Here is a 27,772-nt window from a genome sequence, read left to right as displayed (position 1 = left end):
ATAATTATTAGTTTATAGATTGCTTTCTCAGCTATATTGTGAAAAATTTTTTTTCAATTTTCGTTCAGTAAAACAAAAGTTATGATGAATTTCTGGTTTTCAAAATCGTAAAAATATGTAAGGAGGTGAGCAACGCTTTTTATGACTGGTTTCCATATCAACCACGTCACTTCAGCGACTACTGTTGCTATTAATTCACTAATGGAAGCATGAAAGGAAGATAATTGGGGGATTTTATTGAAAGCAGACGAGTGCCGTACATTGTTATTACATATGTTTTTATGGGGGCAAAAAAATAAATTATAAGATTGAAATTAAACAAAGAACAAGTGAATTTCTTGGAAGCCTGGATAAATCATGAATTACAATAGAGAAACGCAAGCATAAAAGTAATATGGTTAAACTTAAACATGGAAAAGTAAAGGACTAGTTGTTAAAACTGGAAAAGAAAAGGACAAGATATACTAGTAAAAAATATAATAAATTTATAACTTAAAATATTGCAGCATTAAGATTTTTTTAATTCATTTTATAACATTATATAATCAATTCTTAATGCTGCAGTATTTTAAGTTATAAATTTGTTATTATCGCATTTTTCTATTGTAATCCATGATTTTTCATAGATGAAATGAAACTTAGGCTACAATTGATTATTCAACCTCAAATTTTTACATTTTCACATGATTAAACAAACAAACCAGATGTCTTCATGCTCGTATAAGGCGACAAGTGAGCGCAAAAACAAACCCACACAATCATACATATTAAGCACATGCATTTGGGAAATAATATTTACATTTACAATCAAGATCTTATTGTAACATTTTACGTTCCTTACTTTCCATTTTGCCGTTGAACTTATAGAAAATAAATCCATTGTAATATAATGTAGGCCAACGTGTCAAGGAAGTGACGTAGCAAGCAGGAACTTGAAAGACAGTGATACGACAGACACATTTCCAGGTAAAAAAAAACCCTATTGCAATCTTTTTTATTATAATGTTTGTTTTAGTAAGACTTTTTTTTCCTTTATACGTCAATATTATACTAAATATGAGTTAATCAAAGTTTGTTTCACTAACGTTTTTCATGTGTACTTTGATAAGTTCAAGGGAGTCGCAAAGCAATGAAAAAAAAAACGATTAGAATTTTAAGAAATAACACAATGCGCTTATCTGTTTCATTACGTTATATATTATTATGAACATGTACATTTCATGTACATTTCGCAATTTATTGCATTACAATTTCATTGTACATTTCACAATTTATTGCATTACAATTTCGAAAAATATATGAATTCTCATGAACATTTCTTGTGAATAATTCATTTCTTTTTACGAAACTCAAAGTAATTTTAAGGTGGGAATAAATGTGTGAACAGAAAATATAATAAAAAATTTGTTTATGAAAATATCAAAATTTAACAATAACCGAAAATACACGAAACATTGCAGGAAATGTATGATAAAATCTATATATAAATAAAATACAATGGTCGTAAGTATGCTTGTGTGTTTGTATGTCCGTCCATAACTTTCCCAGTCGAACAACTACAGAGTTCAAATTTGGTTTACCCACGAACCTCGGTAAAGCGCGGAAATTGATGTAGGAGATGGAGATGCTGGAAGTGATGCGGTTGCAGTCCGATAAGAGCATGTAGTGTACTCTGTCCAATTCAATCCAAATCATGAGGACGAACAGCATCCGGGAATTCAAAGTTCATACGGCAGAGAAGCTGTCCAGTGTTTGATGGTTGTGACTTGATTTCTTTTCATTTTTTTGTGTTCAATTTTATAAACTTCTACTGTCCCGATAAAGTCGGTACGCCATTATTGTCAGTGCAAGGTGTTTTGTGTTGATGATCAAATTGATTACGCAATTCTTAAGATCACAGGATTTCATTCATTTTATACAGGGTGTTCAATATTTACCGTTACAACTTATTCTTATTCATATTTTTTTAAAATCTTTTTCTGGTGTATATGGATAAAGTTTAACTTGAACATTAATTTTTACAATATGCCCCATGATTTAAGGAAATGAATTGCCATTGTTAGAGCTATTCAGATCCAGAAAATTTGCAGGAGACATTGTGAATACTTTAAATGTGAACCAAATGTTGGTGTAGAGAGCACTAAAGCGTTTCAAGTCAACTGGTGAGATCACGATATTTGGTCTATCTTGGAGAGTGAAGTCTCAGCTTTCCACCATACCAATTTGGAAACACTGAAGAAGAAATTAAGTGACGAATGAGCCATTACAATCCCACACAAAAATCGTTCTTGACTCATGTAGAGTATTCGCCAAGCGTTTGCATCCGTTTATTGATGCACATGGCTGTTATATTGGATAAAGTTTGGATATTATGAATCTAGTAATACTATTGAATATATTTACGTTTGGATATTTAATTTATTTAATAAATATGGGCAAAAACTTTGTATGTAACGTTAATTATTGGACGCCCTGTAGTATAGTAATCAATGCCACAAAGTGTACTAGAGGTTACTTATTAAGTTATAAACATCTAATATATAAGAACTACTTTTAATCCCAGGCAATACTGGCCCAAGATGTGGGAGGAGTTAGTGTTTGGGTAACCTCCGATCTTATATTCGAAAAGAATCATTGGCAAAATTGCAGGGGATATATTCGTCCAGATATAACGCATACGTTAGACTTCACTGATTCGAATCGATTAATCTATCCGATAAGACATAGAAGTTCACAAGTTATGCAGCTGAAAGGAACAGCTTTTGGCACAACACTTTGTCTAACACCGTTCGGTATTTGCGGGTTTTCTTTTTCATGTTCTTCTGACCCCCTTCTCTAGTTCTCTACCTTTTTCTCCTTTCCTCTCTCTCTCTCTCTCTCTCTGTCTATCAATTAAGTCGTTAAGATACTGAAACTACACGTAACAATGGCCGTTTGCTGATCTCTGAACTGATATGTTGAGTCTCCGTGTGTCTCCGCAAGTCGACCTTACGTTGAAATGCACGGCCACATTGGTTGCATGCAAATGGTTTAAACCCTGTATGTTTACGGCTGTGAGTGATCAGGTTCGAGGACTGGCTGAACGCTTTGCCACATTGCAAACATCGGTGAGGTTTCTCGCCTGAAATAAATATAAGATGGCTTGTTATTTAAATTAAAAAAAGAAAAGAAAACGTGTTTGTCATTCTCGTATTAAACAGTGTTTCGGAATTCTTTAGCTGAGTATTGATAACTTGGATTATTCTGACTATTGTTCACATCTTAGATGTTTATATCACAACGTTTCGACCGATGTGTTATCTCCGTGCGCCTTTTCGAACTCAAGAATCTTTATATCGGATTCGGGAATCTGTACAGAATTCGAACGTAACCCTTTATTTAATGCGTTCAATATACAGATTTTCCAGTTAGTTGTGATCCAAACTGAACAAGGTCGGAGGTTACATCGGTTGGTTGAAAAGTTGTGAGAATGACATCAAAAACGAACAGAAACAATGTATCTTTGAAATATGAAAATTTTTCTTTCGCTAAATATTTCTGATATAATTATTTAAAAGTGATACCTTACTATGTATAAAATTTTATCACTTAAAATTGGTTCGACTAATCATGGCATTTTTGATATCACAATAAAACATAGAATTAATACATAAAATTTATATAGCTGAAAAGTTACCATTTTGAAGAGTTATAGCGCCAGGGCGTTTTTCATTTTTCATATTAAGCATACAATCACTTAAAATATATTTTTGGTCACGTGAGGATTTCCTGATCAATACAGTATAACCCCGGGATACGACATTAAAAAATTAGTAATAAAATACTGTACAATATATAACACGTGTATATTATCAAACAACATTATAAATAACACCGTAAGGTGGGGTAAATATCGTAACCAGAACAGAAAAACATCGTATTCCAAATCGGAACCCGAAAAACACTGTATCCTAGGGCCATACTGTATATACTAGCAAATATATGCCTTCTCTAGTTGTATATTTTTGCTAGTCCGGGAGAACGAGCATACACTACATTACCCTTCTCTGCCAGAATATATATATATATATATATATATATATATATATATATATATATATATATATATATATATATATATATATATATATATATATATATATATTATTCTTTAATTGGAATTCATTTTTGAGATGAGCATTATATATTAATTTATTTTTATTTCGGACTATTATTCTCATCTTTATTAGTTGTTTTTCATCTTTTATTGGTTGTTGTTTATTCACAACGTTTCGGCCAACTATTCTACCACCTGACGAAGGCCAGAGGAATAGTTGGCCGAAACTTTGTGAATAAACAAAACCAATAAAATATAAAAAACAACAACTAATAAAGATGAGAATAATAGACCGAAATAAAAAAATAAATAAATTAATATATAATGCTCATCTCAAAAATGAATTCCAATTAAGGAATAATATATATATACCAATCGGTACGGACCCGACTATAGAAGATCAGATAAATAAACGTGGATTTATAAGATCAAAAAATCCAACCTTGATCGTCCTTCACGGCCCGTGACGCAGTTGATAGAGACGTTGATTCTCTACAGTTCCAGGTGAACATTGTCTGAAGATAGCGGTTTCAATCCCACCCAAAGCATGCCAGAGGTTAATTGGCCAAAATGTGGTGAGACGACAACTACGGATGGCAGTGATGGCTGAGAATGCAGTTAGGAAATTCGAAGTTCCTATCCGTCGCGGTTATTACCTTAAGAAGGCCAGAGGAATAGTTGACCGAAACGTTGTGAATAAACAAACCAATAAAAGATGAAAAAATAACAACTAATAAAGACGAGAATAATAGTCCGAAATAAAAATAAATTAATTATTAATATAGTAGTAATATATAGTTTCGCTTTCAGACAGGTAAATACAAAATTCCCATTATACACACACACACACACATATATATATATATATATATATATATATATATATATATATATATAGGACTACTTCATTTGATTACATAAATTAATATACGAAAGTATAAATTTATGCGTAAACTTTAAGTATTTACTTCAACAGTGCTCAATAGTAGGTAGAGCTAGGTAGTAAGTTATAAAATATATATGGCGATCGACGAATCCTAGCGTGGATGAATTCCGCGTTTCATCCACGCTAGGATTCGTCAATCACCATATATATATAATGTGTGTATACATATATAATAATTATTGTTTTAAACATATAGACACTAGTGTTTGATACTTACAATGACAACTTTGCTAAGCCTCTACCCAAACAATTGTCACGAGAATGAAGGTAATTAAGAAAAAATAAACGCTCAATTAGGGCGCACACAATAGACAATCCAGAGTGTTCGAACAACGGAAGTCGTGAACGTTGCATAAACGCGAGGTGACTGCCCTTTAGTTTATACTTCCCAGACAGTACCCATCCTTAAACATTCTTAAAGAGGCTTGATGATATATTTTTCCCCCCTCCCCTTTATTTTTCCCCTTTCTCTCCCTTCCTTCCTCTCTCTTGGTTTTTAATATCCATATGTAATCACACAAAAAAACATATTTCTTTTTATTTTTATTTTAACTTGAATCATCTCACGATATAGACGGATAATTTTTATCCTAACAATTGAAAGAATTTGTAATGAATTAAGTTAATACACTTGCGGTTATAATAATAAAAAAAAGAACATATTTGGTTCTACTAACGTATTGAGCACTCTTTATCCCTGTTTTTTTTTAAACCACATATACCTCTTAATATATATATATATATATATATATATATATATATATATATATATATATATAGTGTGTGTGTGTGTGTGTGTGCATATAATCTCATGATAATAGAAGTTACCACACTACTAGCTTTTTAATTTAACATTGAAAAATATTACATAAGTCTGAAATAGTATATTAAACTGAACTGAATGGAGCATTAAACGATAGAACAATAGTACAATTAATAAGTGTAATAGTATAGTTTCGATTTCAGACAGACGGGTACCAAATCACCATAAGTTTTTTTAATAGAACAACAAAGAGTTTGTTACTCACTTTTTAAAATCATTTCCTTATTTTGTTCTAGCTGGGACTGGGACATCCTACAGGATGCCAGTCATTCGTTCACTATCTCGGAGCTGATGGTCATCTAGTGGTTAACGACACAAACTGAAGAGATAGGTGTTCCAAGTTCAAATCTAGTTCGTTCCACGAAAATCATTTCACTTAGGATGTTGGCAACCTTCAAGTGGTCCTTCCCATAACTACTTCATGTCTTTCTACAAAGAATTCTAACAACAAAATACAATCTCCGGATTCATACGTTCATACATTCCCATTCCAGCCGAGAGATCTTTTGAAGAATCTAAGAGTCCCATTAAGTGCAATTGTTTGTATCGCTCTTGCACTTGGTTCACTGTGTATATTTGTTAGGTAGTTTTGGGAATTCTTTATCACGGATCCGGTTGCTTCTATAATTAATGGAATGATGGAGATCTTCCTAAAATTGCAGTTTCTCTTCATGTCATATATAAGACCTTGACATTTTTCGTAATATGTTTTCAATCAGCTTTATTTATCCAGCATCATTGGGGGATACTGACTTCTACTGAGGTTGCTTCTTGCTCCTTCTTGTTCCACATCACAATGTCAGGTTTAATCGCTCCATTTTCTAGTTACGGAAGCTGTAGGAATTGCATTGTCATAGTGGATGGTGTATGACTTATTTCCAACTGTAATGTAATGTAGTAATTCTACTCAACTATGTGTATATATACCTCGTGCTAATAGAACAGGTACTACACCACTAACTCTTTAATTTAATATTGAAACATACTAACTAAATCAGTTAATATGATATAGTAAACTTAATAGAACATTAAAGATAGTACAATACTACAATTGACAGAAGCAATAGTAGAATTTCGGTTTCAGACGGACAGACAGACAGACAGACATCAAATCTCCATTAGTAATAGATTTAAATAGAACAGCAAGAATTTCGCTACTCACCCGTGTGTATATACGTGTGCTTTTTCATATCTGACTTTTGGTGGAACCTTTTACCGCAGTATGGGCATGGATACGGTCTGGTGTCGCTGTGTATAAGCAAATGCGTAGACAAGGTAGACGATCGCTTAAACGTTTTGCCGCACTGTTGGCACTCGAAGGTCCGTTCCTGTGTGTGGACAGAACGGTGGTGGTGCAGGCTGACAGCGTGACCGAACGTCTTTTGGCACACATCGCAGGCGTACGGCCGCGAACCGCTGTGCGCACGTCTCACGTGTACCTCAAGCCCGTGGGGCGTGGCAAACAATTTACGGCAACTGGCACATTCGAAAGTTGTTGATGTTGAGTCGGCCAGCGCCATGAAACTGTTGTTACTGTTGCCATAGTTACCGTTAGAAGGCCTGGCATTGATTTTATTGTTATCATTATTGTTATCAGCAACGTTTGCATTGTTGTCGGCATTGTTCAATCCACTTTTGATGACATTGTAGACGTTGTTTTTGCACATAGCGTCACCCCGAATGCCGATTTCTTCCCTTTCCTTCGTTGTGTTTGGCAACGAAGAAAGGGATGCTGTAGACGAGGATGCTGGATTAAAATTTGGCAGATTTGATGATGATACTATCAAGGTTAAAGAATTACCGCTTTCGGGCGATGACTGCGACGGTGACAACGAGGAAGGAGGCGAGGTCTTTACCGAGGATGTGAAATAAGGGTATTTATTTCCGGTCAAGCAAGAAGATGAAGAGTTGGAATAAAATGGTTTTGATGTAACCCGGATATTCTGTCCAGGATACTCTTGTTCGTTTGTATGTGAATGCGGATGCTGGTGTGGCTGAACTGGACATTGTGAACTTGATGATAATCTCGGTGACTGGGGGTAAAAGTCATTGTGATAAGGACGGTGGACACTGGCGTCGTGGTTGCGCAATCGAGGAGGGTGGCCGCCGTAAACACTTTTCTGTGCAAAGTAGAAACTATCCAGGATCGATAACGTTGTGTCAAGCTGGGGCGGTGGCGGCGGTGTTGGTGGGAGGGTTGTTGAAACAATTTCTACGTTTGTAACTGTGTCTGTACCAGTGCTTGACAGACCATTTGAAAACGTAGAAAATCGGCAAGATATACCCGATGGGTATTTTCCGGGTACATATAACGTACCTGAAATTTAAAAGAAAATAATTAGCTTCTTTTTTTTCTTTTTTTATGCAATTTTACTTAAAAAATAAAAAGATTAGTTTTTGCCCCATAGGATTTAAAAAAAAAAAATCAATTACACAATAGTATTTCAACATTTGAAAAATATTTTTTATTCTTGTGAGATAAAGTAAAAATCATTAAAAGCAACTTAATCCAGTGACTGACGTAAAAAACATTTTAAAATAATATGTTTTATTTCAACGTTATTTCACGCGGTTAATGGTAACCGAATGGATACCGTCTTTAATAATCAAGCCAGAGATGACTTGTGTTGCCGGGTTCGAATCTATCGACTGGTGTTAATCAACCTACTACCAGAAGGTCTCAATCCGTAGAATCTTTCATCGGCCAACACTTGGCCGTTAAAAAGGATTGTGGTATTGCATTCTCTCCGGAGTGTTTTTCTATTTTGCACCGAGGATGTACAAAGTTCCACCTGTCTATCCTCGAGGCACTTGCCATCATTTCCAGCCCCCCTACTTTGTGCAAGCAGAGAACCCTCCGGCTTCAATTAGAATTATTTAGGTAGTAAGAGTTTTTTGTTTGTTTGTTTGTTTGTTTGTTTAACCTCCTCTCCGCTCTTACTCCATTCCACTACCTAATATTCTAAAAAAATTATTTTTCAGATATATACCCTAGAAAAGTTAGTCTGAACGAAAAGCGATTCGGGTGTATTTTGGCGATCTCGTTTTTAATCGACTTATTTATTTTACTTAATTGTACATTTGTTACATGTAACTTCCCCCATTTTTTTTCTCTTTGTCCTTTTTTCTCACCCCGTTTTCCATCTTATTTTAGTCGAATGAATTTCCGCTATGGTTCATTTCTTTACAATTATTTAAAAATTTGACCAATCGAACAAAATATATATAAGTATAAACATACATATATGCATACACATACATACATAAACATACATATATACACATACAAATATATGCATATACACATACATAGACATATTTCAATACATACATATATAAATATATACATATGCATACATGCACACATATATACATATACATGTATACATATATATACACATATATATACATACGTGTAAACATATACATATATACACAACCATGTAAACATATACATATATAAACATAGATATACATACATATAAACATATATATACATATACATATATATACATATACATACCTATACATATATATACATATATACATACATATATATATACATATACATATATACATATACACATACATATATACATATACATATATATATACATATACAGATATACATATACAAACATATGCATATATATACATATATACATATACATATATATACATATATATACATATATTTATACATATATATATAAATATATATACACATATATACATATATATATATACATATACATATATATGCATATACATATATATATGTATATATACATATACATGCATATGCACATATACATATATATACATATATATATACATATATATACATATAATTATATACATATATATATATATATATATTTATCCACATACAGTACTGTTTCGCTGTTTCACAGCTCATCAGACAAGCAACTACCTGAAGCCAGAATCGAAACCCGATCGCCCAAACGACTATGCGGGCAGTGAATTAACAATGTTTTGATATTATCCAAATTCCTAAGCTCAATTTGTATACACAAAGAGCATAGCTAATGCTATTTTGTATATTAAACTCCCAATATGCTCAACCAAAGATAAGGAGCATTCTAGTCATCAGCTCATCAGTGCGGCTCCAAGTCTTGTATAACTTTGTTATTTTATCGTTATTTTTGTTTATAATTCCGGCATTTTGCAAACAAATAAGAACTAGAAAATCGTCTTCAATAAATAAAAGATTTTTATATTAATTAATATTAATCTATATAATTATAAAACTCAAATGACCTTGTAACGGGTGTTGTAACCCCACATCCGGTTTACGACTTCCGGTTGCGCAAGCGTACATAAACATAAACCCATAACAGCGTAAACAAATCGGTACTTTTGCAGAATTTGACTTGCGCACTGAAATATTAACGTTATTATTTAGAAATTATCATTTAACATGGGAGGGTGGGGATGTTTTCCAACTATTTTGTATTACAATTATACTGTCGCAATTTTCTTATAAATAAATCAACTTTAACCCGTTGACAACCATATGAACAATTTACAATGGTGATTTCCCCACCGCCTTCCTTTTTTTTTTTTTAATTTATTCTCCGTTTTTTAATACACCTTTCTTAAAAACATTCATACATTTTCTTCTACACTACCAACATAAATAAATAACCCCGAAAATATGTTTTTTTTTAATTTGTGTTACAAATAAATAATCACCGCAACAATAAAACATATTGTTTTACTGTGTACGTTGTCAGCGTCCCATTTTTTTTTTTCGCGTTTAATTTATCCAAATAAATAAATTGTTACTACTTTCTGCTTTTTTTACATCGTTTATTTCCGTATTACATTTAAGTTATGTTAACGCAATTTTCTTATAAATAAATCTACTTTAACCCGTTGACAACCATAAGAGCATTTTACAACGCCGATTTACCCACCGCTTTCATTTTTCCCCCCATTTTCTTCTCCGTTTTTTAATACACTTAGAACCTTTTATCTACACTCTTAACACAAATAAATAAATCCGAAAACATTTTTTAACTTATATTTTATTTTCATTTTCTATTTAAAAGGCCATTCTTAATATGGGGAGAGTGTTTTTAACTATTCTGTACTTTCAACTAACAATTTCATTTAAAAATGATACATCAAAATTTGAATTTAACTCTAATAAGTATTATGGTATCTGTTCAGTACACATTTACCTATAATTATGGCAAACCACTTATAATTCAATGGCTGTATATGTTTTTTTTTTCAAAAATAAACAATTATAAAAAGAACGACTCATAGAAATCTATGTATATTCTTTTTTCATTTTAATATACTTTCATAGAAATGTTTCTGTTATGTCACAAAAAAAATATTTTCTTTACGTCACAAGTGCCACTCTCATACATAAATTCCATAGCTAATATAACATACTGACCCAACGGGTCACGGGTAGTCTAGTTATTAATAAATAACTACTATTGTATACACAATGTAAAACTTACATATACAGTGAATGTGTACGTAATAATGAGCCTGTTTTTTATTAAAAACAAGGCCGATAGCCATTAGTCGCGTGTTCTCGTGTAATGAATGAATGCGTGAATATAGGATTGACATGAAATTCTTAAAGATAAACTAAAATGACCGAAAAATTGGCTGAAATGACTTAAATAAATAAAAAGTAAATGACTTAGAATGACTTTAATGAACTTAAGGATGAATTGAATGACCTCAAGAATGACTTGAATGCTTAAAAAATAACTGGAATCCTTCAAAAACAACTTGAATGATCTGGAGAATGACTTGAATGGTTTTGAGATTGACTGGTTGTAAAGTTGGTGATCATTTTACATTAAATTAATACAGAAAAGTGATCCCCCACTTTATATAACAATAAGTACAGCATGTAGTAAGAACAGATACTACACTTTGATCTTTTCCAAAAGGACAAGAAAAGGGTATTTATTTGCTCCCCCACCGAGCAAATTAGGCACAAGGCCAATTTTTAATGTGAGGAATGAAGGGAGGGGGAAGGGAAAAAGGGGACCAGCTCCCGAGAGGTGGGAAATGGGAGCTGGTTAAAGGTCAGGTATGTGGGGTTGCCCCCACATCTGGTCTTTGCTTGCAGTATCTGCCGGAACAGATGGTATTTATTTGCTCCGCCACCGAGCAAATTAGGCACAAGGCCAATTTTTAATGTGAGGAGTGAAGGGAGTGGGAAGAGAAAAAGGGGACCAGCTCCCGAGAGGTGGGAAATGGGAGCTGGTTAAAGGTCAGGCATGTGGGGTTGCCCCCACATCTGGTCTTTGCTAGTCATAGCTAGTCATAGCTTGCAGTATCTGCCGGAACAGATGGTATTTATTTGCTCCCCCACCGAGCAAATTAGGCACAAGGCCGATTTTTAATGTGAGGAGTGAGGGGAGGGGAAGGGAAAAGGGGACCAGCTCCCGAGAGGTGGGAAATGGGAGCTGGTTAAAGGTCAGGCATGTGGGGTTGCCCCCACATCTGGTCTTTGCCAGTCATAGCTAGTCCTAGCTAGTCATAGCTTGCAGTATCTGCCGGAACAGATGTTATTTATTTGCTCCCCCACTGAGCAAATTAGGCACAAGGCCGTTTTTAGTGTGAGGTAAAAACCAGCTCCCCTAAAAGTAGGCAAAAAGGGGGCACTCTGGTTACCAAAAATAATAATTGTCCCAGTATAGAGGGTTTCCCCTCCATTGACTGGTACAAATTATCTTAAGTGCAGCATCTGCCGGAACAGATGGTATTTATTTGCTCCCCCACCGAGCAAATTAGGCACAAGGCCGATTTTTAATGTGAGGAGTGAAGGGAGGGGGAAGGGAAAAAGGGGACCAGCTCCCGAGAGGTGAGAAATGGGAGCTGGTTAAAAGTCAGGCATGTGGGGTTGCCCCCACATCTGGTCTTTGCTAGTCATAGCTAGTCATAGCTTGCAGCATCTGCCGGAACAGATGGTATTTATTTGCTCCCCCACTGAGCAAATTAGGCACAAGGCCGTTTTTAATGTGAGGTAAAAACCAGCTCCCCTAAAAGGGGTCACTCTGGTTACCAAAAATAATAATTGTCCCAGTATAGAGGGTTTCCCCTCCATTGACTGGTACAAATTATCTTAAGTGCAGTATCTGCCGGAACAGATACTACACTTCGATCTTGGCCAAAAGGCTAAGAAAAGCTTAAAAAGCTAAGAACAGCATCTATTAACAACAGACCTTTGATCTTAACCAAAAAGGCCAAGCACAAAAGTGTTACGGACAGACCGACCGACCGACCGAGTGACTTATAGAGTCGCTTGCACACGACTGATAATTTAACAACTGATGCTAAATGCGTGTTTACATACCTGATAATGTATCTTTGTCCAGCCACGGTCGAAAAGCTGTGTAATCTCCGCCGATTGTGGAAATTCTATCATTTTCATGTTTGACATTTAAGTTCCAAGATTTGTTTGAAATTATCGTCGGATGATTTATCCCAACTGAAAATAAAAAATAAAAAAAAATAATAGTTAGTATTGTAGATGATTGAATATTTCAGATTATATTTTGGTCAGAGAAAGACATTTCAAAGTCGAAGAATTCTTTTTTTTTTTTTTCAGCGTTGCACAGCATTTTTTCTTTCTCTGTAATTTGAACGTACCATTAAATTTCCGTGACCCGTTCTAATGATGAAGATTAAAGCAACGATATTATTTTTAATAATTTATTTATCAAGACAAATTAATCTCCGTATTTATAAATTTTATTTTTTTTAGATAAGGATTGATAATTTGTACTATTTGGATAATTCGGTCTACTATTCTCATCTCAGGCGAGTATGTGGTATATCGAGTTTACTTTCAGCAGACTTGTAACTCTCGCTTCCCTTATTTTATTCTTTTAGTCGTAACATTCCATGAATGATGTTTCTCACAAAGGGGCGAACGGCAGTTTTCTGAGTCAGAATCTATTCCATTTAATTCATATTGTTGGTTAGTTGTTTTACATCTTTTTTTTTTCTTTATTTTAGCTCTTTACATCAAGTAACTTCCTGACATGTCTGGAGCGATTTCAAAAAAAAAAAAAAAGAGAGAGAGAGAGAGAGAAGTGTACCTTGTCAAACTCTCAAATCAATTTGTTGAACTCAAGAATTTTCACGGAATTTCGAATTTTATGTATATCCACGGTTATAGCATGCTCTCGTTCCACCAATCATGGCTGGATAGAAGTCTTAAATAATTCGTATCTTGTAGGACTTGGGGAGCAACAGTTATATTTTTACGTCGATGGGTTTTTTCTTCTTTGTAAAATGAAACAGGCAAGATGAACAAAAAATGCCGGGACCAATATTACTAGGATAACAGAAGATTACTAGGAGTAACAGATCTCTGTTGCTACACTGAAATCGACAAACCCATCTCCTGGCGGTGCTGGAATCAACTGCATCAGTTTCATAAAATGCGTTAAAGAGGCGCCGGTAGATGTTAATCGGTTACTTTTTTTTTCTGCAAGGAGGAATTCAATGACGCATCTCTGCTTCTGACGCATGTCAATGACCAGTGTTGCTTTCTTAGAGTCTAACACCGTCAATATCTGTAAGAGAGAGATGAAACTTTCAGGTCATGAATGCATACGTTCAATAATCATGAAAAATGCGATTTTCAATTCTCTCCGATCTAATCGGACAGAATGAAAAAGTAGAAGACATTACTTTTGAAACATCCCTTCTATTATTAGGAGTAGTGTAATGAATACATATATATATATATATATATATATATATATATATATATATATATATATATAAAGTGAGAATGTATGTGTGTGCGGACATTTCTGAATCTATATACTCAACAAATTGATCCACAGACTTGAAATTTGGTATATAGACAATTCAGACACGTGGAAAAATTTTTGATCCGTTTTCATTGGAAAAAATGGGCTGCTAAGGGGTCAAAATTTAAAAATTAGTACATGGGAATTACCGAGGTTTTATATTTGCTAATTGTTTCACGAATGCGCATGCGAGAATAGTTAACATTACAGATTACTTATATTAAGAATAAGTAGTTTGAAAAGACCTTTAAAAGCCGTGTCACGCTTGTCTAATGGTTATCGTACTTGACTTATTGTCTTTGGGTTCTGGTTTGTAAATCAGCTCGAGTATTTTTCTTTTTTTATTACAAGAAGTAAGCTGTTTAGAAAAAAACATAATACTCGCAATAGTAATATTCTTGTAGATTACGACTTTTCCATAAAACACCAACCAGATAAATGCGTTATACCGACTCACCTCTTCTCATCAGTGGAAGACGCCGTTTATGATTCAGTTGTGGGAACGTGTACAGAGTCAACTGGTTGCAAAATCTCCTCGGAAAACAACATTGCATTCATATCCTAACCCAGAAATTTCTTGATTTTTTCATGACTTATAAATGGACAACATTACCTAATATTGTTTGATGCTTACATTACGTGGCCAGAATCTTTCAGATGAATCATACTACTTTGAATGAAACTGTAAAGAAACTACAAAAAATTTCAGCAGGTTGTGCATTTCTGAAATCTTAGTTTCTGATAATAGTGCCGCATTTACCTCAGTAGCATTTGCCGACTTCTGTAAATAAACAGTATTCAGCACCTTAAATCTCCATCCTTCCACCCGCAATCAAACAGATAAGCTGAACGGTTTGTCGACACATTTAAGAGAGCACTCTTGAATTAAAAGGAAAAGAAATTACACGAGGGATCATGGAGATATTTAGATGTAGCTACTGAACTTAAATTAAAATTGCCCAAATGGAAAGTACCCCGATGAAGCACTGATGAACAAACAAATTTGTTTGACAATGGATGCCATTCGCCCATCATTAAATAACTTTCACGGGAGAAATAGAACGATGGAAAACCAGTTCAATCGCCATCATGGGATAAGATCACGTAAATTCCTATCTGGACAACAGGAATTAGCAAAAGACTGCTGTAATGGTAAAGAAAAATGGGTTTTGTGTTACCGTACACATAGATCCGAAAAAGTCGTCAAAAATCAAATATATGACAAATAAATGTTATCAAAGGCAAGATAAGTTACTCCTCTACTTAAGTTTTTAGTTGTTTTACTCACTTTAAGACGTAGAATCTTTCCAAAATCATACAGTGTTTATCGATATATTTGGAAAAGAAAAATGGCGGTGTGCTCGCTGTTGAATACGGTAAGTTTGGGAAAATGAGTTACAACTAAATAATTACACAAAATACTGTTAAACCCCATTGAATATATGTCTGTCTATGTCACGGTAACATATATTGATACAATCGCTGTACACCTTTCTTATCAGTATTCAGATTTAGACCGCTATCTTCAGACAATACTCATCTGGAGCGGCTTTATTCACTGCACCACGGGCCCTGAGGGACGATGAAGGTTTATTGTTATGGTCTTATAAATCTAGTTTTGTGTTCTTATCTGGTCTTCCATTGTCGGGCAGTACTGAATGGTATTATTTTTTTGTTTTTGTTTTTGATATTCTTTGAGATGGAGTATCATAATTTATGTAATCATTTTTTTTTTTTTTTTTTTTTTTTGCGGCGTATTATCATCATCTCCATAGTTGTTGTTTCATCAAGCCGGCCAGAAGATTAGTTGGCCAAAACGTGATTAGACAACTATGGAATACAGTAATTACTGTGGATACAGTTACAAGGTTAATCACCTGAAGAAGGCTAGAAGATGAGTTGGCCGAAACGCGTGGTGAAACAATGATGATGATGATGATGATGATGATGATGATGATGATGATGATGATGATGATGATGATCCATAAACGAAGAATACACAAATAGTAGTATAGTTTCGGTTTCAGACAGACATAGATAAAAATCTTTATTAGTAATAGATTTGATTGTGCAAAAATAAAATTATTTTTTAACATGAAAGACTGCTCGTCTATTACATATTAACTAAGCTAACATGATTTCAGTTTTAAATATAGACTGAGTTATTAAGTATTATTGATGGAATTTGACTTCGAATTCACCTGTCGTCGAATACAAGAATATATGGGGAATTCAGAGGGTAAGTGAATATGCACAGTTGCCGATTAATGTTTGTAGAAAAATATTAGTCCTTGTCGAGAATTCCCCCTACACTAAAACAAAGAAAAATCTTTATTATGCATGTACCTGTGACAGAAAGAAAATGTCGCACATCAAAAATCACGTAAATTGAATCAAGTAGTTTTATTTTTTAAAGAAAATCATTTTTAAACGAATTTGGATTTTTCCAATGCCTAACCCCACCTCATATGAAGAATGGCGTTTTAAAATCTCGCTAATCTGAATTATTTCGAGTTATGTCCTTTGTTTTGTTTTTTTATATATACTGTTTTCATGATGGCGTCGCGAGATCGTCTCTCGTAGTTTCGCCATGAAATTTGATTTTCTTATTTAAAACAAGCATTTTTTTAATACTTGATCAATTTATGTGATTTTTGGTGTATGATATTTTCTTTTTGTCACGGGTATGTACGTCATGCATATTTTTCTTTCTTTCTATTTTTAATATAGGATGACAAGCACCGAAATATTTAATTTAATACCCGGATAGAAGGGGACGTTTAAACGACATCTGAAGACGGCATCGCAACGATAAAGAAATTGGTCCATGGATAAACTAATCTATATATCTATAAAAGTGAGAATGTGTGTGTGTGTGAGAGAGAGAGAGAGAGAGAGAGAGCGAGAGCGAGAGAGAGAGAGAGAGAGAGAGAGAGAGGACAATTCTCAACCTATATACTAAACAATTTTTCTATCTACAGGCTTGAAATTTGGTATATCGTGAAATTCAGACATGTGGAAAACTTTTTAATAAGTTTTTATCCAGAAAACAGGGCTGCTGAGGATTCAAAATTGAGAAATTGGGACGTGAGAGTCATAATATTTTCGTCTGGTTGCTGTGTCACGACTGCGCATGCACGAATCGTTTACATTATGTTAAAAGTAAGTAGGTTTGAAAACATTTTGTAAAGATCGTGTCAGGCTGGCCTAATGGTTATCGTACTTGACTCACTGTCTTTAAGTTTCGAGATCAGCTCAAGTATATTTTTTTTATTTACAAGAAGTGAACTTTTTATAAAAAAAAGTTATACTCGCTTGACCATTTTCAATTTCCTTTTTTTTTAAATTTTATTTTTCATGTTTTTAAAGCAATTTTACGTTAAGTTTAATACCGAGCAACGCCAGACACATCTTCTCGTATAAAACCTATATACTTAACGAATATTTCAATTTCAGACTTGAAAGGTTGTATATAGGGACATGTGGAAAACTTTTTAAACGGTTTTCATCTGGAAAAAAGGGTTGCTAAGAAGTCAAAATTGAAAAATTGTTACGTAGGGCCATTGGATTTTTATCCGTTTGTCAACTGTTTCACGAATGCGCATGTGTGAATCGTTCACGTGACAGATTCCTTATTTCAAGGATAAGTAGGTTCGAAGACACCTGATACGTGTCAAGTTGGCCTAATGGTTATCGTACTTGACTCACTGCCTTTAGGTTTTGATTTCGATCTCAGCTCGCGTAGGTTTTTTTTTTTTTTTTTACTTACAAGAAATGAATTGTTTGAAAAAAAACGTAATACTCGCATGTACATGTCTCAGTTTCTGCATAAATTAAAATATAATATGTATGTATATATTGCGACCGGGCAATGCAGGGTGGCCTGCTAGCAAAATATAAAGTTCAAACTTTGAATTTGTAATAAGACTGAGAAGCGATTTTAACGAGCGCTGAAAAGCAAATGTCTCTAATTGTTATACTCTTTCTGTCTCCGCTTCGTAAGAATTCGCTTTCTTCATCACTTCCAAAAGCAAGTAAGTTTTCACAGAAAGGTGTTAACTCAAAGTACTTTCAACCAATGAAAATCGTTTCAATCCCAAAAATAACAATGTCAAACTAGTAAACCGACAGGAAGTTAGAAATTTCTATAAAACAAACATCCAAAAGCTAAAGGCACACTTCACCAGCCGGTCGTCTAAGGAAGAACCCAAGAATGTCACTCACCCTCCCTGTGCCTTTGGAAAGGGGGTTCAATGACTCACGTACACGCTTTCTTCATCTCGTGCACTCATTCTTACAGACTAGCGACAGTCAGGCGAAGATAAATGAATTACTACTTATAGCTATATGCGCACTAACAGAATAAAGTAAACCAACGCTCACACATACACAATACCACGCTGCCAAATGCTAACATATGTCTATTACTTACATACGCATATCATTCGCACTATAAGCGTATTGACCTACACATTTATAAGCTTTGTGACTACTAACACAACTTCCTTTACGATTCGCATGAATGAACATTTTCATGATTAAAGGTAAGTTTTATATTCTTTTTTTTACATAAGAGTTACCACTCATCAAGGCCCACAGGCCACTCGAGGATAAGGGTTAAAGAGTGTGCAGTAGTCAATGGGACAACATCATAGTAATTAGTTGCTTTTTAATTAGCCAATGAAAAATGTTTACTTACTTTCGGGACAAGATCAAAGTGTAGTATCTGTTCTTCAGATGCTGCACTTCTATTTCTTGTTCTCTTTCGGTAGAGGAGAAATCCTTCACGACTGAGACAATTTTTATTTTTGTACCTTTTCTCCACGTTAAAAAATGACCCTGGTGTCTAACTCTGTCCCGTGGGGAGGCATAGTAAATAGGTACTTCACAAAAACAGACTTCATTGATGATGAACGTGTCTTTCTTTATTAAATAAAGAAATTTAAAAATAAAGAAAATTCTTTAATTTCATTTTTGTAATATGAAAAATACTTCATACAAATATTTTGCGATTAGGGAACAGTTTTACTTATTGTCTCTTTTGCAAAAAGAAAGTGTTGCATTTATTCGGTCCTCTATGCTATCTCTTGTATGAAAATGATTTGTTCTAAATTTTTCGGATTGGTTATTCGTATTGTTTGGAATCTTTGGAATAGTGTTCTCATCTTCAGTGCCATTTTCACAACGTTTCGGTCAATAAAGGGTTCCGTTCAGAATTTTGTACCGACTCCAGAGTTCGACAAGATATACCGTAAGAAAATCGGAGGATATATTTACCGAGCGTTGTGAAAATGACACTAAAAATGAGAACAGCAGTCCGAACAATCCAAATAATATAACATTTAGTTTTTATTTATTTATTTATTTATTTATTTTTCAATTTTGCATTTCACCAAACTATGTTAAGATTTTTAGTTAGCACTTGCTAACTGGTGACCCTTATATTCCCCAATATTTCGCTCATTTCCATTTTCATGTGCACATCCGCCTACATCCTTCATATTCTTCCTCCACTAAAAAAATAACTTTTACAACCAATTTATATTAATTGTTGGTACGCTTCTTGGTTATATCCCAAGACTCTATCGTCCAAAATGACTTTTCCAAAACCAGGAGCTACATCACAAATTATCTTTCTTTAATGGGTGTTCCGAAAAACATGGACACGCTCACGGAGAGACGAAAGATACCGTATAGCTCACCCACCCACAGCATCGAAGTGCTGCATACAACGCATTCAGACTATAACAATGGAGCGAGAGAGGGGAGCAGTTCATATCTATTGGGTTACAACAAATGAATTTTAGTTAGACTTAGATTGTTGCAGAGTATAATTTTTCTGAAAATAATCTCCATATTCTTATTTTTCTTTTATTCCTAAAATAATAGAGTGGAACTGATAGTCTGATACTGCCTTATCACATCGGACATCCGATATCTCTTGATTATATATTTATTTAGTGAAACATACTGCTGTTTTGACGAAAAAAAAAAAAGAACTGATCGAAAGAGACACTGTTTCTTCAGCTGTATTGTTTAAAAAAAAAATTTATTAATTAATTAAATGGTGCTTTTAAAGCTGTTATTATTTTATTGACAACAGACAAATTGATTTTTCGGCACTTGTGCATTTGTGTTATTTTTAACAATGTTTTTGTTTTCATTTTTGAAGAGCTGTTTTTTTTTTCAGAACAGGGGAGACAAATCAACAAGACCTTATCCGAAAATATAAAAGTTTCACATAACTTTTGGAGCAAAAACAAGACAAATGCACTAAAAGTAATACAAGAACACACAATGAAAGAGTAATTATCTGAATTTGTTAGATTATTTACAATCAAAAAAATAAATTGGAAGTAAATTGAAAATTAAACATGAAAATAGATTTATTACAGACTAGCAGGCGGCCCGGCATAGCTTGGTCGTAAGATACGCTTAAACATGATACGTTAATCGCATGCGGATTACGTATTTATTATTATAAAGACAATTCGCTATTGATTATTATATTTAACCTAATATATATTAGTGAGATCAAAACTTAAAATACATATATATGATTTAGTGCCATTAGCTAGAATCGAAACGAAAACATACAACTCTCCATCCTTACTATATATATATATATATATATATATATATATATATATATATATATATATATATATATATATATATATATACACGAAGATTCCTGTTTTAAAAATATATACGTAGATTCCTGTTTAAAAAAATATATATATATATATATATATATATATATATATATATATATATATATACGTAGATTCCTGTTTTAAAAATAAATAAACACACACACACACACACACATATATATATATATATATATATATATATATATATATATATATATATATATATATATATATATATATATATATAGTGTCCAAAAAGTCATTTCCGAGTTTTTTTTTTACTTAAATAGATTATTTTTGATGATATCTTCCTGCAAGACATTGGGATTTTTTTTAAATACGCAAAATTCAATCTTTATGAAAAATAATGTCTTTTAAATGTTGCCTATTTTCAACTTCGCATATTTATGCTCTTTTCAAAACATTATTAATGACAGATTGCAGAATCTCTGGATTGTGATTCAACTTCCTTATCTCGCTCCTGATGTTTTCCTTTAATTATTGCAGCGTTGACATGGACTCTTTCTTTAAGATATCTTCACAAGAAAAAGTTGGGACTAGTCATTGTCCGGGGAACGTCGTGGCCATTTGACATTGCCATAGCGAGAGTTAAGTTCGTCGCTGAGAAGCTCCATTGTGTCCCTCGCCGTATGTGTCATTGCCCCATCTTGTTGGAACCATAATCTGGGCTATTTTCAATTTGTGGGCACAGGAAATCTAATCATAATCACAGCATTTTTGTCTTGATCAAAAAAAAAAAAAGGTCCAATATATCTTCTCCATTACTGCACACCATACAGTGCACTTTATAGGATGAAACTGCTTTTGATGAATTTCCCTTGTATTTTCAGAGCCCCAAAATCTGTAAGTGTGTTTGTTAACGAATCCATTACAATGAAAATAGGCTTCATCTGACATAAACAACTTTTGCAGAAAATTGGAGTCATCTCGGACAAGTTCTTGGATATGAACTGCATATTGAACCCTCGTTTGAAAATCTTCAGGCTTCAAGTATTGAACAAGTTGCACTTTATAAGAAAAGAGTTGTAAACTGTGTAGAATATTGTGTAGTGAGCCTCTACATATCTCAAGTTATGTGGAATATCGTCGAATCAATGTTTCAGGATGCTGCTCCACGTTCTCTCACACTCTTTCTCTATTTTCATTTGTGATGACGTTTCGAAGTCTGCAGCTCTTGGAAGACCAAGTACAACTCCTTGGTTTTCAAATTGGCGTTCAATAACATAATTAAAAATATAAAAATACAGTTGTAATCGTTTAAATATGTAAAATCAAAATCTAAGATTAACCAAAACTGTCCAAATGGTAAAAAGCGCGAATTAACGGACACGCCAGTAAAAACCACCGGATGTTTGTTTTTTCTCTAATATGTTCAATCTTAGAAAGAGCTGCGTTCATTCCAGAAGACTTTTGCTTTTTGAGGAGGGGGGGGGGGCAACAATACCTTTTTTCTGCTCTTCTGTAACAATTCTGCCAACCTTTTCCACATATCTTAATTCCTTTAAACCCTGAACTTCAATTCACAATGCTGGAACAAAAACGTATATCAGTCCGTTTTAAGTGTGAACTTAATTTGTGAAACGGTGTACTTTTTGTACATATTAATTAAACTGTGAACAAACAAACAAACAAAAAACAGAAAAGAATACGACCTTATTCGGGGTTGTTGTTTTAGGTAAGGATACGTCATTTTCATTATTCATTGTTCTCTTCTTGGATATTATTCTCACGAAGTAAAAATTATAGATTGAGAAAAACGGTGAATGAATAAAATGTCTCGAAATAGCACATATATTTGTTTGCATATGGCATCAAACCTAGGCGGGTTGAACCGGCATCCTCCGAACGGAGAAGTGTTAAGGGAATATTAAATCTATAGTCGATCACCAGTCTCATGTATTTCTCGGTACTGAGAGATGACTACGTTAGTTTTTTTTTTTCTTTTCAATTCTTGCAGGGAGGTGTCGAAATTCCCTTAAATATAGCGTATAGTTTTCTCAAATGGTCACCCATTTGGTATTGACCAGACTAAACGTTGTTTAACTCCGATGATCTAATGCGAATCGGTGACATGATTATGCCGCATATATGTTTGGTGACAGTGATCTTCTAAATAAACTTAGCATATATAAAGTGAGATCGTCTGTCTATGTGTGTGTGTGTGTGTGTACACATTTCCCTATCAAACTACTCTGTCAATTTTAACTCGAGGTTTGATATAAGGAGTATTGAGATTTGGAAAAATCTTTTCAATCGGTTTTCGGCATGAAACTTCGCTGTCAAGGGATCAAAGGTCAACGATTTGACCTTTAAAAACTCTACCAAACATCTCCGCCAATTTTGGGTCTAAACACTTGAAATTTTAGATGTAGGTTACTTGGACATGGATCAAACTATTCAATTTGATTTGAGCCCAAAGCAATAAAGATTAAGGGGTACAAAATTGGCCAAAGTGTATTCAGACATAGAACAAGTTTTTAATATGTTTTTGGCCGGAAAAATTGGCTGGCAAGGGGTCAAAGTTCGAAAGATTTGGCCTTTGCGGTCTCTAGCAAACTATTCAGCCAATTTAAGGTCTAAACTTCTGAAATATTACATAAAGGGTATTCAGACATGCAGCTAGCATTTTAATCAGTTTTGGGGCGAAAATTTGGCTGCCAAGAAGTCAATGTTTAAAGAGCTGAACTTTGCAAACTCTACTAAACTCCTCGGCCAATTTTAGGTCTAAAGACTTGAAATTTTAGATGTAGGTTACTTGGACATGAATCAAACTTTTTAATATTTTTATACATATGCACATAAAGTTATGAACAGTATATAGGGCTCGAACAAAGCCTGGTTGAACTGCTAGTATAATATAATATTAAATACGAAATCTACATTAATTAAAATATATTCAAGCGTATTTTACGACCGGGCAATACCGGGCGGGAACCCTGCTAGTAATAATATATACATATATACATAACATATACATTCTCCAGGACGAAAGTTGCACTTAGGTAAACATGTCAAGTATCAGTTTGGTGAATCACCTACGAGTGCATGTATGGCAGAATCAAGCACACGTCAAGAGGTGGATTCAATTATGGCATTTTACCGGATTATCACGTCACCTTCCAGATTTGTAGTCAGTAAAAGTCTAGTTGATCTGAACAACCATATCTAACTCTCACTGGGAGGTTTTACATTAATACCACAGAAAGAAAGGTCGTCCACGCCTACACTTCACAATCGTCTGCAAACGCGGCATGTGTGCATCTGGTATCGATCAAACCAGCTGGGTGGCACACGCGACTGACAAATCATTCTGGAAAACTGTTATCCCAAGGACTTACTATGGGCTTAGAAAGATACAGAGATCAGGAAACAGGGACAAGACATAAAAGGAAAACCGCACAGTATATCTCCAAACTCGATATTGCTGCTTGGCGCAGCACGCCTAATTATATCTGCGATATTTGTGGTCGACTGTGAAAATCCAAGATCGCCTTATTCAGTCATCGTCGACGGTGTTCCTCAACGTGTGTATCTTCATAGTTCTCCAAGACTAAAGTATGCTCTATCACAGTGACGGGCAAAAAAGTAGCCATACTCGATAGCAAATATACTATCACCATTCATGTCATACACGTTGTATTATAGGTAATATAAGCTTAATAATTAATAGGTTATACTAGTTATAGGTTTTATTTATTAACAACGTAATCTATATACCTATAACGTTTAGAGGGTTTTTTTTGTTGCTCTGACAATGATATTAAAAGTCCACTTTTCTATTTAAAATTTATTAAAACGAACTTTTTAATATGCTCAGTCATAGATATGCGAGCGACTTGATGAAGATTAGCTAATTTACATATTCCTTTGAATAACGAGCGTTCATTAATTAATTATTCATCTTGTATGTTTTCTTATTAGATGATTGGATTTATTTAACTATTTTTTTAATTAATTTTTTAAGCATAGTTTCTACATTGTGCATAATTGCGCATAATTGCGTACAATTTGGGATGAAAACGTTTGTCTTTGTGTGTGTGTGTGAAAATTCTCTACCAAACTCCTTTCTGAATATTTGATATACAAACTTGACATTTATAGATAGGGTATTTGAACTTCGAGAACACTTTCGATTTGGTTTTAAGCTTGTAAAAATGGCTGCTAAGGGGTTAAACTGTTAAAAAAAAAAGAATAAATGTACATCCTGACAGGATGAAATCGACTAACTTATGAACATGCATACATATACATTTTCAGCTTGAAGTCGCTTAATTTTCGGTCGTTTTTTATTCATCTGGCAATAACTGACGGTAATGACTAAGACTGAAGTGCTGAATATTTTGTTTTCGATTTTAACTGATGCCACAAAATTCATTTCCGTATTTTTAACTTTTGAAATCATTACTACATATATTGGGTACAATATAATAATTTGCTCTATAATAATAAATCCGAAATCTGCATGGATTAAAATATATTTAAGCGTATTTTACGACTGGGCAACGCACGGCGGCCTGCTAGTACGCAATATATTTAAAATATCCTCAATAGATTTTCAAATATTCAAACCATATTCCAAAAAAGAAATATTCCTCATATTTTTCTTGTACATACGTTTCTGAGAAATTCAACTTTATTTAACACTAGCAGAGAGACAGAACGTTGTCCGGGATTGAATTATGATCAACGAATGGTTCACACCCCCACATTTTTATTGTCATCGAAATAGATGAAATTGCCTATTTTTCAACCAAATCGATTCATTGTCTGATTGAGTCGGGGACGCTTCACATGCTTCCTCACAGTCAATCCACAATATATACTGTCTATATTGTACTGTAGAGAACGTACTATTGATTTTATAAAATTATTTTTATAATGGCTTCAATTAAAGTTTAAAAAACAAAAGTCAAGTATCGTGGTTTAATTGTTCTCTAAACATAAACATTAATTTTGAATGTGTCCTTTTTTATCAAAGACCAAACTGTTGCTTTTATATGTAGAAACTTCCTGATTGTGCGGTGATAAACTTCTCAAATGCACTTGTGATGTTAGACTGTATAATATATATATATATATATATATATATATATATATATATATATATATATATATATATATATTACTAGCATGGGTACCCGGCGTTGCCCGGGTTGACATGAAGTTCCGTTTGACCACACCTAAGGATATTAATCATTTTCATCATAGGCAACAATTTAAAAAATAAAAGAACGGATAAAAACATGTAAATGTAATCGTCCAAAAAAAGAAGTACGTGATACCCTATGTCGGCAGAAGGGATACAAAGAGAAGAAACTATTCTCCGGATATTGAGCACTTTTTGTTGTCCGTGCGTTACAAAGACCCCCCCCCAAAAAAAAATAAAAACAACTTTTGTTTCAAAAGCAGCGAGTGCCCAAACGACCGAAAAAAATAGCCAAACTACGTCTTTTAAAAAAGTCGATGTCAGAAATAATTTCAAATAAATTAAATTAAATATATTATTAATTAAATTATTTAAAGTTTATTAAATAACTATTTTAAATAAAACACTTAAACAATTCTCTCGCTAGAAACATTAACTAACATACCGCTATTTAGTAAAATCAATTTTCCTTGATGCAATATGCAAATGAGGTGGCCTCTTAATTGTATATTTTGCAAGAATCATACTATATATAGAAATAAATGAAAGAGTAAAGTAGCGGACTTTTTGTATATATTAATCAAATTGTGAACAAACAAACAAACAGACAGGAACACGAATTTATATATATATATATATAGATATATATATATATATATATATATATATATATATATATATATATATATATACATTGGTTAAAATCGGACTGTTCCTTTTTAATGAGATTTTTTCGATTATCGATTTTTGATACTTATCAAAGATATTCCGATACAAAACCTATATAAGAACACCCCGAGACACGTAAAGTACATTTGTGTGAAATTTAAAAACAAAAGCGATCCAGCCGTTTTCGAGTCCATAGGGAGCGAACTCATACGCACATACACACACTCACACAAGATGCCTTTATATATAAGTAAAGGTTTCATTAGGTGATATTTTATTTATGTTGAGGGCAAGGGCTGTATAATATATTTTTGTAAATCATCAATGTAATCTGTATGTATGTATTTATTTATTTCCCACCGCAAGAAAATGTGACACAAGGTCGGAAGATGGGGGAGAGTCAAGTTAACGCGCCCTAAAGTATGAGCACTCTTGCTTATTAAAAATTGTCCTGGGATAGTCCCGTTGGCTTCCCTAGTAGGAGCGCCTCAAGCAATAAACTTACTCCACCCGAAAGATGAACCGCCTAGAAATGTCTAAAACCATGTCTCAACTCGACAAATGCAAGGTCATGCCCTACGCAAAAATAG

At 33.7% G+C, this 27,772-nt stretch overlaps 1 protein-coding gene across 1 annotated transcript in view; it reads right to left on the bottom strand.

The window, feature by feature from the left end:
- Window positions 1-215: 215 nt before the first annotated feature.
- LOC145246665 (uncharacterized) overlaps window positions 216-27,772 on the bottom strand; it is a 52,299-nt gene continuing 24,742 nt past the window's right edge. The window contains exons 2-4 of the mRNA XM_080108376.1: window positions 13,220-13,354; window positions 7,028-8,182; window positions 216-3,121 (exon numbers count right to left, since the gene is read on the bottom strand). Of these exons, the coding sequence (XP_079964502.1) occupies window positions 2,901-3,121; window positions 7,028-8,182; window positions 13,220-13,354 (1,511 nt within the window). The 3' untranslated portion in view covers window positions 216-2,900. The remainder of the gene's footprint in view (window positions 3,122-7,027; window positions 8,183-13,219; window positions 13,355-27,772) is intronic.

The sequence above is a fragment of the Euprymna scolopes genome, chromosome 24 (genome assembly GCF_053919585.1).
Source record: "Euprymna scolopes isolate OS-2025 chromosome 24, ASM5391958v1, whole genome shotgun sequence".
Taxonomy (NCBI): domain Eukaryota; kingdom Metazoa; phylum Mollusca; class Cephalopoda; order Sepiida; family Sepiolidae; genus Euprymna; species Euprymna scolopes.
The sequence above is the reverse complement of the archived record's forward strand: the minus strand, read 5'-3'. Positions and strand labels throughout refer to the sequence as shown.